This window comes from Malaclemys terrapin, chromosome 17 (genome assembly GCF_027887155.1).
Source record: "Malaclemys terrapin pileata isolate rMalTer1 chromosome 17, rMalTer1.hap1, whole genome shotgun sequence".
NCBI classification, from domain to species: Eukaryota; Metazoa; Chordata; order Testudines; family Emydidae; genus Malaclemys; species Malaclemys terrapin.
In genome coordinates, this window is record NC_071521.1 from 7,710,301 (window position 1) to 7,724,025 (window position 13,725).

Below are 13,725 nucleotides of genomic sequence, written 5' to 3' on the forward strand. Positions count from 1 at the left end.
GATTCTAACCAGAACTGGTCCTCTCCTCCATCCCTGTTGCCTGAACATCATGCTCCAATGCATAGCTGAGCTCTGAATGAATATGAAGTCAGATCAAATGTACCAACAATGTACCTTGGTTCCTTCCTTTCCAGCCAGGCCAGGTAGACCCTGCTCACCTGGTGGACCCGGTGGACCTGGATGCCCACGCTCACCCATTGGACCCGTCTCTCCAGTAGGACCCTAAGAAAAGACCAAGAGATACTGAGGGAAGAGTTCGATACTAGAGAGACAAAGAATGAGAAAAGTCTGTAGATCAGTGAATGCCATTCACAGCCGTACCCATCCATCCTCTTTAATGGGCAGCCCTTTCCTGCCTACCTGCTAATACCCACCCCCAGAGGTGCTAGGACTGAGCCTGCTGTCAAGCTCGCTGGCACTGCGAGTGAGGCCAGTCTCCAGCAACTCCAGTGACTCTTAGGACGGCCCTAGTTAAATCTGGCAACCCTCACTGATGACTGAAAAGCTGCAGATGCTGGTGCCCAAGCACGGCTTATCTCTGTAAAAAATGTGGATCCCCTTTCAGACGCTTTTTCTTCTGCCAGCTATGTTTGAGGGGGAGGCTAGTGCACCCTTCGGGAAGGCAATGTAAATGGAAAGCTAATTTCCTTGAGTTCTTCAATAAACACAATCAGATGAACTCTGTCGTTACTAGTGTGTGTCTTTTGTTCTCCCACCACAGCTGCCACTTTTAATTCACTAAGGCAGCATTTCCATTACCTGGACCTATAACACTGAAACAAGTGCACTGAAAGGTCACCACATTCATTCAGGCCACTTTTACCACCCAAAACTGAAACCCATCATATCAAATGCATGGAGCATTCCTCTTAGAGATCACCTAAGCTAGGTCAGAGGGGCCACACCACATCAACGTCTTATTACTCAAGCACCCACATTAGAAATGAAACCTCAGGAAGGCTCATATACTCCTACTTGGTTTTGCTCAGGTGTAGTATTTTTATTGACCACAATGGACAGCTACCATTTGTCTTATTTTCAGTTACATACTTGTTTTGTTATCCAAAAAAGGCAATTTCGTTCTATCTAAATTCCCCTTGAAGTTTCCACTGGATACAACGTTTTCTTCACTTCATTGTCCTAACAGTGTCACCATGCACTGTTAGTAAGACACTCAATTTTACTTCGGAAGGGACTTCATTCCAGTGTAGGATAAAACTGCATCTCTACACAGTTTGTATATCGGTTTGTTAGGTGGGGTAGGATCCTTCAGAATGAAAGTAGCTGTATAAATGTGCAACATTATTATTATGCTTAAGGTTTTATTGGAACGTTTCCAAAGTGCACTATAACCTGCCATGTCTTTCTTGTACTGGGCATAAATAATTGATTAATTTTATGACTACATGAGATAATTATTGATCACCTAAGTACTATACATGGGGACTAATGGTGATGAGCATATATAACAACCGATATAGAATAGAACACAACACAGGAATTATCCTGGAATTTCTGTCGTAAGGTAGATTCTGATATGAAGAAAAATGTTACTTGGTGGTAATTAATCTTTTAATTATGGTATTTGATAACATATGATTCACATAGAATCATGTATTTACTTTGAATTTTACCATGTAATTGTAAGGGAATTCTGTGTGTCTTGATAAATTGCAGGGTGACACTTATTGTAGGTTGAATAATAAACAGTGATGCCACAGTCCTGCATATTACACTAATTATACTTAGTAGATCCAAATGCAATTGCCACGCAATCAAATTTATGTTTTAAAAGATGGAAATGATCATATATTTGCCCTTTAATATTGAACTTTGCCATTAATCTGAGCAGACGTGTTAATTACTATGTAATTAAACAGTGAACACCTTCCCATGTAATCAAAGCAAGGGGAATTTGTATATAATCAGTCCCCATTCATTCTAAAACCTTAGCAATAAAAATGATATTATAGAGACTGATCCAGCACACACTTATTCAAGTAGGTAGCCACACTGACTTCACTGGGGTTGAAAGGGTTTTGTAGACTCCGGCAGTGTTTTAAGAATACATTAAATAGTGATGCATTTCCTTATGATGACATTTAACAGAAATGTTGCATTGCCATGAAATGTACCAGTGTGGCCATACTTTGTGTAGCCATTCAATATTGCTTTTATAGCTTTGGTTACTTAACCAATATGGTCTATTATAACTGGAGGCAGGACGGCAAATGGGTCAAATTTTGGCCCGATTGTGATCTTACACCAATTTTTAAACCAGTGTAATTCTACTAGTTTCAGAGGCATTACCTATTTTACACCAGCATTAGGAAAATCAGAGCCGGGACTTTTACTCTCCGTTATACAGATGCAAATCTTTAGTCACTCCACTGAGCAGAATGAGAGCATGACGACTTCCCAGGACTTCGAGGGAAGTTTCTCCTAAAAGCTCTATCCTGAGAGATATCTAATGCCTTGACAGATTGAGTTGGTGAGTGAAAACTTCAGAGTTAAATTTAACACACAATGAAAAAAAGAGAGGTTTGGGTGTTCACTACCATCTCTGACCAGGAACATAAAGATGCCAAATACTTATCGCTGTTCCGTAGCCCCACTTTGAAAATCCCAGCCTCTGGTCTGCATGTTCTATTCATCATCCTATTACAAGAGTGTCTATAGTCTGATGTGGTTTGTCAACAGGTGTGAGCAGGGCAGGACCGCTGTGAATGCTGCGTTCATTTCTTACCTGTGGGCCAACAACACCTGGAGGGCCTGGAGGACCTGTCTTGCCTTGGAAACCCTGTTTTAAAAAGAAAAATGAATCATGATTAGCCACAAGACATCGTAATACAAGAATCTCAGCATGCTACTTGATCGTATCAAGCTCAGCGTGCTCTGATAAAACTTTCTATCGACTATAAAAGAACGGAAATCCCCAAAGACAATAAAAGGAGGAAATCAAACAGGAGATGGGAAATATCTTCCTATTTATTCATAGGGGCAAAACAAGAAAAAGAGATTATCAAACCCATTCAGCTATGGCTGTAATTCCCAGGGGAAACACTCAGTAAAGGAACTAGTTGTTTATAATATACAGGGCAAATCCTCAGTGGGCAGAAATCAGCAGAGCTTTATTATTTCAATGGCACTACGCTGATTTACCCCATCTGAGGATCTGGCCTGACATATATATTTGTAAAACACTTTTCCTAGAATCTGTGAACCTGGCGGAGATATTAAAAAAGAAATCTTTATCGGTCTTCGCAATAACACGTGAGATTATTAAAGTTGAAGGAATTTTAAAAATCTAATTCCCTTTATTCCTATTTCTTATGCTGTTGGTTTCTATTTTGTGCTTCACTCAGTCGCAGCTTTGAGACTGGACTGCTGCCTTTCACTTTCCGCATACAGTCAGTTTCACTTCCTGGTTCTAACCGAGTAGCACAAGGATGTGGCGTTTGAGTTTCCAAACGCTATTTCCTTTTTTTAATCAACATTTGTTGCAAACAAACCATAAACACATTTCTCTTTGTGTCTTTCTGAAATTATATATGGAAATCTTGGCAGCTTCCAGTTGAAGCTGTTTAATGCAGTCCCTTGAAAAATTGCGAAAACAGTCTTCTCTCCTTGCATAGATGCAGAGGTATTCTTGGACACTTACTCTCTTGTGGGCTCTACAGGTGAGCAGTACCAAACTCACAAATTTTGAAGGCCCTTGTTCAGCAAAATTAATACAGCTCAGCTCTGAAGCATGCTTTAAAAAACTCCTAATCCACAATGTCACGTGTTGCATGTGCATGCAAGTAACTTCTATTGACACAGGACAGAGTATATGATACAAATAACTCCACTGACCTCAATGCAAGTTATTCACACTAGGAGCAAATGATTTAAGTTGTTATTTAAGGAGCAACTACAGTCCATGTACTGTAGCCATCAAGACTGTTTCTGAGATTTCCTAGGTCACAAGGTACCTCGGTAATTCTTCAGAGGATGCACAACTGACATTTATTCTGTAGCCTGCATTTGTGATTAATCAACATTATTTTTAAGAGTCTTAGATGGAGCTTCCGTCTGCCACAGAGGATGGATAAATATGTTTTAAACCAACACTACTCTGACATGCTAGAAAGCTCCTGAGCACAACTCTACATGCTTGCAGATCACAGAATGTGTGGTGCAGTTATGGGAAAATGGTGAGCATTTTCCACAAAAAATAAAAATCACCGAATTTTGGAAAATGCAAAATATTTCAGCCATCTCTACATTTATTTTCTTTTTTTGAGTAAGAAGAAGGGTTTTCTCCAGGTCCCTGCCTGAAACTTGAACAAGGATCCCTATGATTCTCCCCATTTTATACACCTCAAATTATAAACCTGACATCATGACCAAGTATCCAAAGATGCTTCAGCATCCCTAATGCATGCAGGACTGAAAGGGAAGTGGACTATGGACCCTAACTGGGATCTCTTGCATGCAGGTATAGAGGGCTCCAGCCCAGCTACCAGTTTGGAACCATTGTTCCATCTGTTTTTCTGTTCGTCTCCTCCTACTCCCCATCCCTTTCTCATAACGGCATAAGGAAACAGACCAACAATGAAAACAAGTTATCTGAATTAGTTTAATAATATAGATTTGGTCCAGTGCATTAATAGTGAGAATTCAAGCACCGTGATTTCAAGCACTGTGCTTGCCAGTTTAGTGTACAGTATATATTGAATGGTAGCAAGAGCTGGTGTATGAGTTATAAAAATGGGCCTGCAAGAATTTGTGCTTGTACAACTAAAGGCACAACATTGGAGGTTACTTCTGCAGACTGGCCCTTGCGTGACTTGTATGTTTGATCCCCTAGCACAGTATACAACAAACATTAAACCTGAAGGGCTTGTTCCAGTCAAAGATGAATTGAAATGTTTTTTTCTCAAAGCAATTGCCTAGTATAGGCAAATCATCAACAGAATAAGATGAAGGAAACTACAGATAAATAAGGTTTTGAACAAGTTAGTTGAAAGCCAATTGTTCCTTCATTTACATGCCAAGCGTGGAGTGTGATGCTCTGTTGGTTTTTTCTACAACAGCTGATGACATCAGATGCAAGCAGAATAAAGACTGCAGCGTCCTTGAATTCAGGTGTCCCTCCTGGAATTATTGATGATGTCAGAGAAACTAAACGCCACCTTCCAACCTCAGCAGGTCAAAACCTTTCAGTTCACCTTTACATTAATCTGAGAATATAGCTTTACTGATCTAAAGTACCATGTTTGTCACTACAAAGCCACTCTTAACGACTGTCATAAATGTATAGCGTTGCACGTCACAGTATTTGCATTGATGTGCTTATCCAAATGCCAGGCAAATTAATTAAACTTTTCTGTGATAAGTCAGGGGAAAAATGCATAATATGCAAAGCCTTTTTAAAGCTTATCTGCCAGGAAGGGCAGTGAAGAAAAATGCAAAGCTCAGTAGAGAGGTTTTATTTCTCCCATAAATGAAATACCAAACACACGGCCATCTATCTGCTAGCATGCAGCATGCAATGTTGATTGAAGCATAATTATAACAGTAGCAAATGAGTTGGATCATCACCAGCTGAAAAAAGGCACCCAAAAGAGGCAAAAGAGAAAGTTATGAATTACTGCATCCAAAAATGTACATTGGAAGAATATACATTTTTGCTGCAGAACATCCTTTATGCAAACTTTCCCAAAGGACAAAGAAAACAGCCATATTGTCATACCTTCTTCATGCCTCATCATTCTCCTTTGGTGAGAAACAATGCTTACATCTGCACAATAAAATCCTTTAAAATTGATAAAGCGGTATGCATATAAAGAGAGAGAATATACAACAGGGTAACTAGACAGCCAGGAGCCACTCCTTGAGTCACAGCCACATTTAGCAATGGTTATCTTGAAGACTTGGGCAAAACTTTGCCTGGTCCCCTTGAGTTGCTTTAGATAAAGGGCAGCATCAGTGGGGATGCCATTCTTACTAGTCTGCTAAAGCTGGTAGATGTGTGTGCGCTGCATACACAGGCATGTACAGAAAACATAGACTTCTTACTGAGTTCCCAAATTCCCATTGACTTCAATGATGCCAGGATTTCACCTTCCTGATTAAAATGAGCAAACCAAACAGCCAATAATTTTGGCCACGACTAGCCTTCCTCCAGATATGCATAAACCAAAACTGCACTGGAATTCCCTATTGTTGTGCAATAGTTCTTCATGCTGATAGTGTGATGTACTCAGGAGGAAAAGTAGAATTTATTCTCAGCGTTCTATGTGGAAGAACAGATAGAAGTGCTGAGAAAACTGACCACTGAGCTAAGCAACTGTAGTGTTAAATATTTTCCTCTGATGAAAAGGATGAATCCTATTCAAATTAAAACCTGTGATATCACAGACCTCGAATAGCTTTACAATGTAATCAGAGCACAGACATTTTAAAATTTGGGAAGTAATGAGAGAAAGAGAGAGAACATGGATAGTTTCCATATAAGTCCAGCAAAGAGCTGTCCAAAGAAATAGACTCTCTTTCCCCTCTTAAGTGGCAAAGGCAAGATCAGAAGTGTAGATCATTGGAGCTACAGAGGGAGTATGACCATTGGGACTGCATGGAAACCAACTGGTCTGACTTTGCATCTTTTTCTCCATTTTCCTATACTATAAAAGCAAGTGCCAACAATATGATAATTTCTTACTTGGGTTATTCTGTTGATACAAAGATGACCTCAGCAAATTTTTACCACTTTAGAGTGGAAGTTGAAATGTCCTAATCAGAAGTCAATACTCACTTACCTGATCCTGCAGCTCATACACATACACATTTTCCATTGATTTAAGTGCAAGTTATAGAAGTGTAAGAGCTGAAGGATTGCTCTCAATGTATCTGTTTGCTGGTGTCTTCTCTATGCATGACATAGGGTGACGGGGGGAGGGGAGGGAGAAAGAGAGAGAAGGAAGCAGGATGGGTGGCCTTCCTGCAAATCATCATTAGACTGATCTGTCCTGCTCAAAAAGGTGTTGATTCCCATAGACCTTCCCATGTAGTTGAAGAAACACAAACCGTTGGAATAAAACATGTGGCAACATCTCCTCAGCTACACAGAAGGGTTTAGATGAACCAACCAGCGAAACAGACTCAGGACTAATGATCTACCCAAGGTTTCCAGCTACTTACAGTTTCACCTCTCTGTCCTGGGTGACCGGGCAATCCATCCTTCCCTGGTGGACCCTAAAGAAGAAAAAAAGAACGACAAGGAATTTGAACAGGTTTCCAATAGTACCCTGCTAAATTGTACCATAGTGGTTGGTGTGTATATAGCAGTCCCAACGCTCTCCGCCGGATGGAATCAGATCGGCTCATGTGTTTGGACCCAGTCCTCCAAAATGCTGAGTATCCTCAACTCCCATTTGTTTCAATGGGATTTGGGCTCATTCAGAGCCTTGCAAAAGCTGGCCCTTTTTTACCAGACCCTCCAAAGATGATGAAACCAATGGAGAGTCTTCCTTCGATCAAAAGGTGGAGAATAGTCCTGACTCCACCAGAGGCAAGGAAATCAACCCCCAAAAGAGCTTCTCTGGGCACATCGCTGTTGAAGGAGTAACAGTGATGCAAAGAGAGGGCTGATGGTTTTTAAACATTATTGAGTCCTTAGGGAGTGGATTGTATATTACTAGCAGCATCTTGTTTGGTTAGTTAAAATCCCAAGCTGTTGTGCTATTAACACGGGTGCCCCGCAAATGCCTTTCATTGGGTATGTAACCACTGGTCAGTGAAGAAGCTAAGACTGAATTGGTGATGGTGATAGCAGCTGACTGGAAAATGCCCAGCATATTTCTTTGCTCATTCTGGAAGTGGTGTTACTTACAGGGGGGCCTTTTGGTCCAGGAAATCCAGTTGGTCCTTGAGGTCCTGGCGGTCCCTGGGATGCAAAACAATCCAGTAAAAGTGCATTAGACATAACACACATTTTACTGTGAACTAGTTTAGGAGTTTGGAAAGCAAATTGACAAGAGACCTGTAGCACTAGCCCTGCAACCAAAGACACATCAGTAACATGCATGCAGTAACTGAGTAAACTTATCCCTTAACGGGAGTGCATGAATGAATAAATACCTCTGGGCAAAAGTACCAAAGAGGCTATAAATGATAAGTGAGTCTTTAGGCCTATTGATCACCTCCCCCCATTTCTGCAATGAGATCTTTTCCCACCAGGATTGATGTGGAAGGTAGCAGTTACCAAAATCTGTAGCTCAAATACGTTATGAAAAGACTTACTAAAACAAATTGGTCTGATGACTCTAGGGCCATTTCCCTCTGCAACAGTTTAACTGGGGAGTATAGATATTTTCTAAGCTCCAGTAATTCACCATGTTTACAGGTTTCAGTTTGGCTCTTGCCTTTTTTTTTTTGGACATCAACAATTCCCTCCCCGCCCCGCTCACTCACACACAATGTCAAATGTGGGGGCATGTAACTAAAGAATATAGACATCGTTTTATGTGAGGAGATTAATGCAATTTTGTTTTGCCCTTGGAAAAGGGACACAGGAATTCTAGAGGTGCCATGTCTCCACAGAACTAGAGCTCAGTTTGGTTAATGGACGACTGTGGATAGCTCTTCTTCCCTCTTCCTTTTCACCATAGAATCATAGAATCATAGAATATCAGGGTTGGAAGGGACCTCAAGAGGTCATCTAGTCCAACCCCCTGCTCAAAGCAGGACCAATTCCCAGCTAAATCATCCCAGCCAGGGCTTTGTCAAGCCGGGCCTTAAAAACCTCCAAGGAAGGAGACTCCACCACCTCCCTAGGTAACGCATTCCAGTGTTTCACCACCCTCCTAGTGTAATAGTTTTTCCTGATATCCAACCTGGACCTCCCCCACTGTAACTTGAGACCATTGCTCCTTGTTCTGTCATCAGCCAACACTGAGAACAGCCGAGCTCCATCCTCTTTGGAACCCCCCTTCAGGTAGTTGAAGGCTGCTATCAAATCCCCCCCTCATTCTTCTCTTCTGGAGACTAAACAATCCCAGTTCCCTCAGCCTCTCCTCATAGGTCATGTGCTCCAGACCCCTAACCATGGGTGACCTTCATCCCTACAGAGTCCGGCACCCTGACTATACACCACTGAAGTCTCACTTCAGCCCTCTATTGGAGGGATACAGGGGATTTAAGTGGGTCCTAGGCTTTGTGCTGGCTGCCTGCACAGGGGTGAATTTCATCCTTATTTTTAACCAGAATTTCATATTTTTGAATGACTTTTGGTGAGCTGTCCACAGATCCCAGTTTCAGGTAGGTACTGGCAGGACTCAAGCTCAGTTTTGTGGTTAAAGATGGCCTGTTCTAGGCATGCTTTTTCTTCTTTGCTAAAGCAACAGCCATTTCAATTGTTTCCGCTGTAGCTACATCTGGATCATCTTACCCTTTCGCCAGGAGGACCAGGGGGCCCATCACCACCAGAGTTGCCCTTTTAAGAATAAATAAAACACGGTATTAACAATCATTTCAGCCACTTCACACAAAGCTCCTAAATGGCACCAGGCGAAATGGGGCCATCACTCAGCTTCCGTCCCTGATCCTCCCCACCTCTTTATTAATAATACTGTATTGGAAACAATGGCCTATGACAAATGAGCAACAGACTGATTCACCTCCCCCCGGCTGGCTCCCTCCGAACCCTCGCATTTCTGAATACAAATATAGAATAGATAATGTCAGTGGGCTTAGGAGATTTCTACCAGATAATAGTCTCATTCTGTGAGATAAATGCTGCGGCAAAGGCGAGGTACTTATCAAAAATTAATGTTGACACAAAGCCGAGACGTTTATTTTTAAAGCAGCCAGTGCTGCTGCGACAATGTTTCATTACAAAGGCTTTATTTCCATTATGCCGAGTGATTGATATTGACTTAATCAGTTTATCTAGCGGATTCTGGCGCAGCAGAGTGGCTTGCCCACGGTGTAATTGACCCTCCGACTCCTGGTTGGCTTAGAGAACAATGCCTATTGCATGTGCCAGCCAATTGGAGACCATCAATCTTCATCAACAGCACTGTTTTGTTTAAAGAATTATACAGTTGTGGTCATCTGAATCGGTTCCTGTTACCCTACGGTGAAATTTGCTCCTTTGTAGAGAGGCCAGTAAAAGGTCTATGCATCATCTGAAGTTCTACGTAAGTCCTCACAGAAAGGCTTAAGTTTGGATTTGGGCTGGTCCTCAGCACCTGGGTGCATCTCACCATATGGGAATAAAAGCTCATGAAGGAATTGAGTTCATGCACGAAAGGCACACACTCTTCCCCCACCACATTTTCAGGAGTCCATAACTATCAAGATACCTTACACCCATTTTACAGTCGTGTGTCGGGTAAGGAGTCAAAGCGTTTAAGACCAGCTGAAGTCTGGGGTCCGGACTAACAATCTGAAGCCTGATTTTGTTGTTAAGGAGCGTTATGCCCACCTCAAGCCTGCAAAATAAGGATGCTCGTGTGTTGTTTTTTTAAGAACTTTTATCAGGGAATAACGGACGTGACTAGCTGACAAATTCTGCTTATTATGTAAAGAAGCATTAAGTAATAATACTACATAGCACTTCTATTTAGCCTTCTCTCAAATGATTTCAACATGAGTTAATAACACAAATTAATGAAGTCTTCCTATAACCCTGTGAGGCAGGTGAGAATTATTATCCCATTTACAGATGGAGAAACGAAGGCAGTTTACATGACTTGCCTAAGGTCACATTTTGGGTCGGTGGCAGAGCTGTGAAGAGAACCCAGGATTCCTGTCTCAGAGTCTCTAACCGGGAGACATTTGGTTGGGTAACGATTGTTAGTTACTCCAGCCTTTCATAGTGGAACATTTTCTCAGGAGGAAAGGAATATGGATAGTACGGGACCAGGAATTTTACACACGGCTATTTCTTAAAACACAATGATATTTTCAATTACACTCAAAGGCTCCTAAAACCTACCTTAGGGCCAGGCTTTCCAGTGCTGCCCCTCGGACCTCTTTCACCACGTGGACCCTTAAAAAGACACAAATGAGCAAGTCATCAAACGTTCCAACACTTCCTGCTGCACAAGCTCTATTTTGATTCTCAGGCCATGATCTAGCATAGCACTTAAGCACGTGAGTAACATTAAGCCAATGAGTCGTCCCACTGAAGTCAATGGGAGGACTCATGAATTCAAATATTTTGCTAGATAGAAACCTTAGCCTGGGCCAGGGAACCAGGTTTGGCTTTGGTAAAATCTCAGTAGTCCATTTACCAAAGCAAAAGTCAGGCTCTAGGTTCCACTACCCCCAAACCATCAAAATCAACTAGAGAGCCAAACCCTGATCACTTTATTCACAGGAATAGTTCTAGAGACTTCAATGAAATGGCTCACATGTGTAAAACATGCAGGGTTCGGGTCAGAAGGTTACATTCAGTTACATACATCTCTATAATGGTTTGGATCTGGGTTCCATTCTACCCGAACCACAGACGTTCATGGGAGATGAGGGAAAGGAAAAAGAGAGGAATTACTCTAAAAATATTCCAGTTCTGGCCCATCTCCATTTGACAGACACTGTCAAAAAATCAAGGAGGGAATTAAGCTGGTTCATATCCTCAGCAGATGCAATCAACACAGGTCCACGGAAGACACTGGATGAAAGCCTGGCTCCACTGAAGTAAATGGCAAAACTCCCATAGGACCAGAATTTACATTAGTTCAGGACCTGGTGCCAGTGTATGTTTTACATTTTTAAGTGGAGATGAGCCACATTTGGAGACCTGGGTTTCAAACTTTCCTAAAATCTAAGGATTTGGTTTTGGCTTTGGTTGGCCTTTCAGATGGACAGAAAGCAGTTTGCAAAATTCAGATCTAGATCTATATTTCTAACACCCCCAGTTGCAGGAGTGAGATCTGGGGTTTTGGTTTGGGTCTTCCACTATGGGGAGATTTCTAGACACAAAGGTGCCTAACTCCTAATGGTTTTCACTAGAATTAGGGCACCTACCTAATGCTTCCACCCACATGTATAATCTTAGAAACATGCCGTTGAAAGGAATTGTTAGGAAAAATGCATGATTACCGTTGGACCTCGTTGCCCCCTTGGACCTGATTTGCCAGGCGTACCCTGGAATCAAAGAGAAGAAGTCTGTAACACAACATTTATGGCTGTGCTGCACCATTCATTCAATGGCCGAGCCTGCATGGAATGAACACATCTGTGGGGTCACTGAACAGGAAACAAGCAGAAAATGGGCCCCAGCAGCTCCTGTGACACAATTTCCTTTTGATTTTTGTTTTCAATAAAAGGAAAACAAGGGTTATGCAGAGTGAAACCTCAAATTACATTTATTTGCCTTTTGTGATGTTTGAACAGGCTAGATTGTAATATGAATGCTCTGATGAAACTTGACATGATAATTGGAACTGGCGGGTAGAACATCTGTTTTTCTCCTCTCTAATCTATACTGATGCACAGGGGGTATTATCTTTCACAGAGGGATACGTTTTTTTTTTTTAAATCTTCTCCTGCTCAAGAGACTCTCTTCACATGCTTTACAATGACATAACGGACAGGTAAATCCAGAGAAACAGTTAATTCTAGAGCTGGTCAAAGAAATGTAAACCTATTTCTACAAAAAACTGTTGATGTTTGAAGGTTGTTTTCATTTCAAAGCATCTGAAATGGGTTGATTTGGGGTTGTTTCAAATTGCTTTTAATCAAATTTTGGCTTCTTTTTGCTTTTAAATACTGCAAACATTATCAAATTAGGTATACAACTTTTTAAATCTACCAATCAAAACATTTCTAATATGCTTTGGTAACACTGTTGATGAAAAAAGGCACTTTTTTGTTTAGAAAAATGTTGACAATTTTTTAAATGAAAAAAGTCATTCAAAAAGGCCATTTGTCCATGAAAAAAATTGCAGTCTCTAGGACAGTCAAAGCGAATCCACTTTGGATCAGGCCCCTAGAAAGGATTCTGGCAGCACATGGGGGAACAGCAGTTAAATGCCCAGCTGATGAGTCTATATCCTGACCTGATGAGACCACCTTCAGAGGACAGGGGACAGTTTATTCTCCAGGCCTATTCAAGTTTTTGGTCTCTTTACCAACCAGAACACCAGTTAGTACCAGCTGCAGTCATCTGTCCAAGAAGGACTGACATCTGTCCACCAATACATCTCACTCCAGTGAACAGTCACCAGGTGGAAATAACTGTTGGACTAGATCTGAATGGGTGACCTAGTGTGAAAAACACAGTATCCTGTTACAGGTTCTTGCACCAGACAGTCCCTTTCATGAAACAGCAAATAACAAAGTTAAAGAATAAGCTTAATTACTTACAGCAGCTATTTCACTGATCTCCTCTTTTCCCTTTGCATCTACTGCATTGCACCTTGAAAGCTTGTATTTTCGCCAGGCAATACTAAACAACGGTGGGCTGCATTGTATAGATGCGTGAAGGCGACAGGTTGATTTAAGTGGATGTGGGTAAGACTTGTGTAGTTAAATATTTAGAAATGACAGCAGCAGTGCTGGAACCCTGACCTAGGGAATTATTTTATGCAACACAAGCCAATTAAGCTGCCCCACATATTCACACGCCTTTATTTATCTTTGCAGACTTGGTACTAAATAAGTCATTTAAGACACTGTTTTTGCAGCAGTGACACAACAGCAGGCTTATGAGATCTGACAGATGAACTCAGTTTC

At 41.4% G+C, this 13,725-nt stretch overlaps 1 protein-coding gene across 2 annotated transcripts in view; it reads right to left on the reverse strand.

Annotated features, from left to right (window-relative positions):
* COL5A1 (collagen type V alpha 1 chain) overlaps positions 1–13,725 on the reverse strand; it is a 244,922-nt gene that overhangs the window by 37,686 nt on the left and 193,511 nt on the right. For both annotated transcript variants that reach the window (XM_054007167.1, XM_054007166.1), the window contains exons 33-39: positions 12,091–12,135; positions 10,982–11,035; positions 9,431–9,475; positions 7,874–7,927; positions 7,183–7,236; positions 2,747–2,800; positions 115–222 (exon numbers count right to left, since the gene is read on the reverse strand). In XM_054007167.1, coding sequence (XP_053863142.1) covers positions 115–222; positions 2,747–2,800; positions 7,183–7,236; positions 7,874–7,927; positions 9,431–9,475; positions 10,982–11,035; positions 12,091–12,135 — 414 coding nt within the window. The remainder of the gene's footprint in view (positions 1–114; positions 223–2,746; positions 2,801–7,182; positions 7,237–7,873; positions 7,928–9,430; positions 9,476–10,981; positions 11,036–12,090; positions 12,136–13,725) is intronic.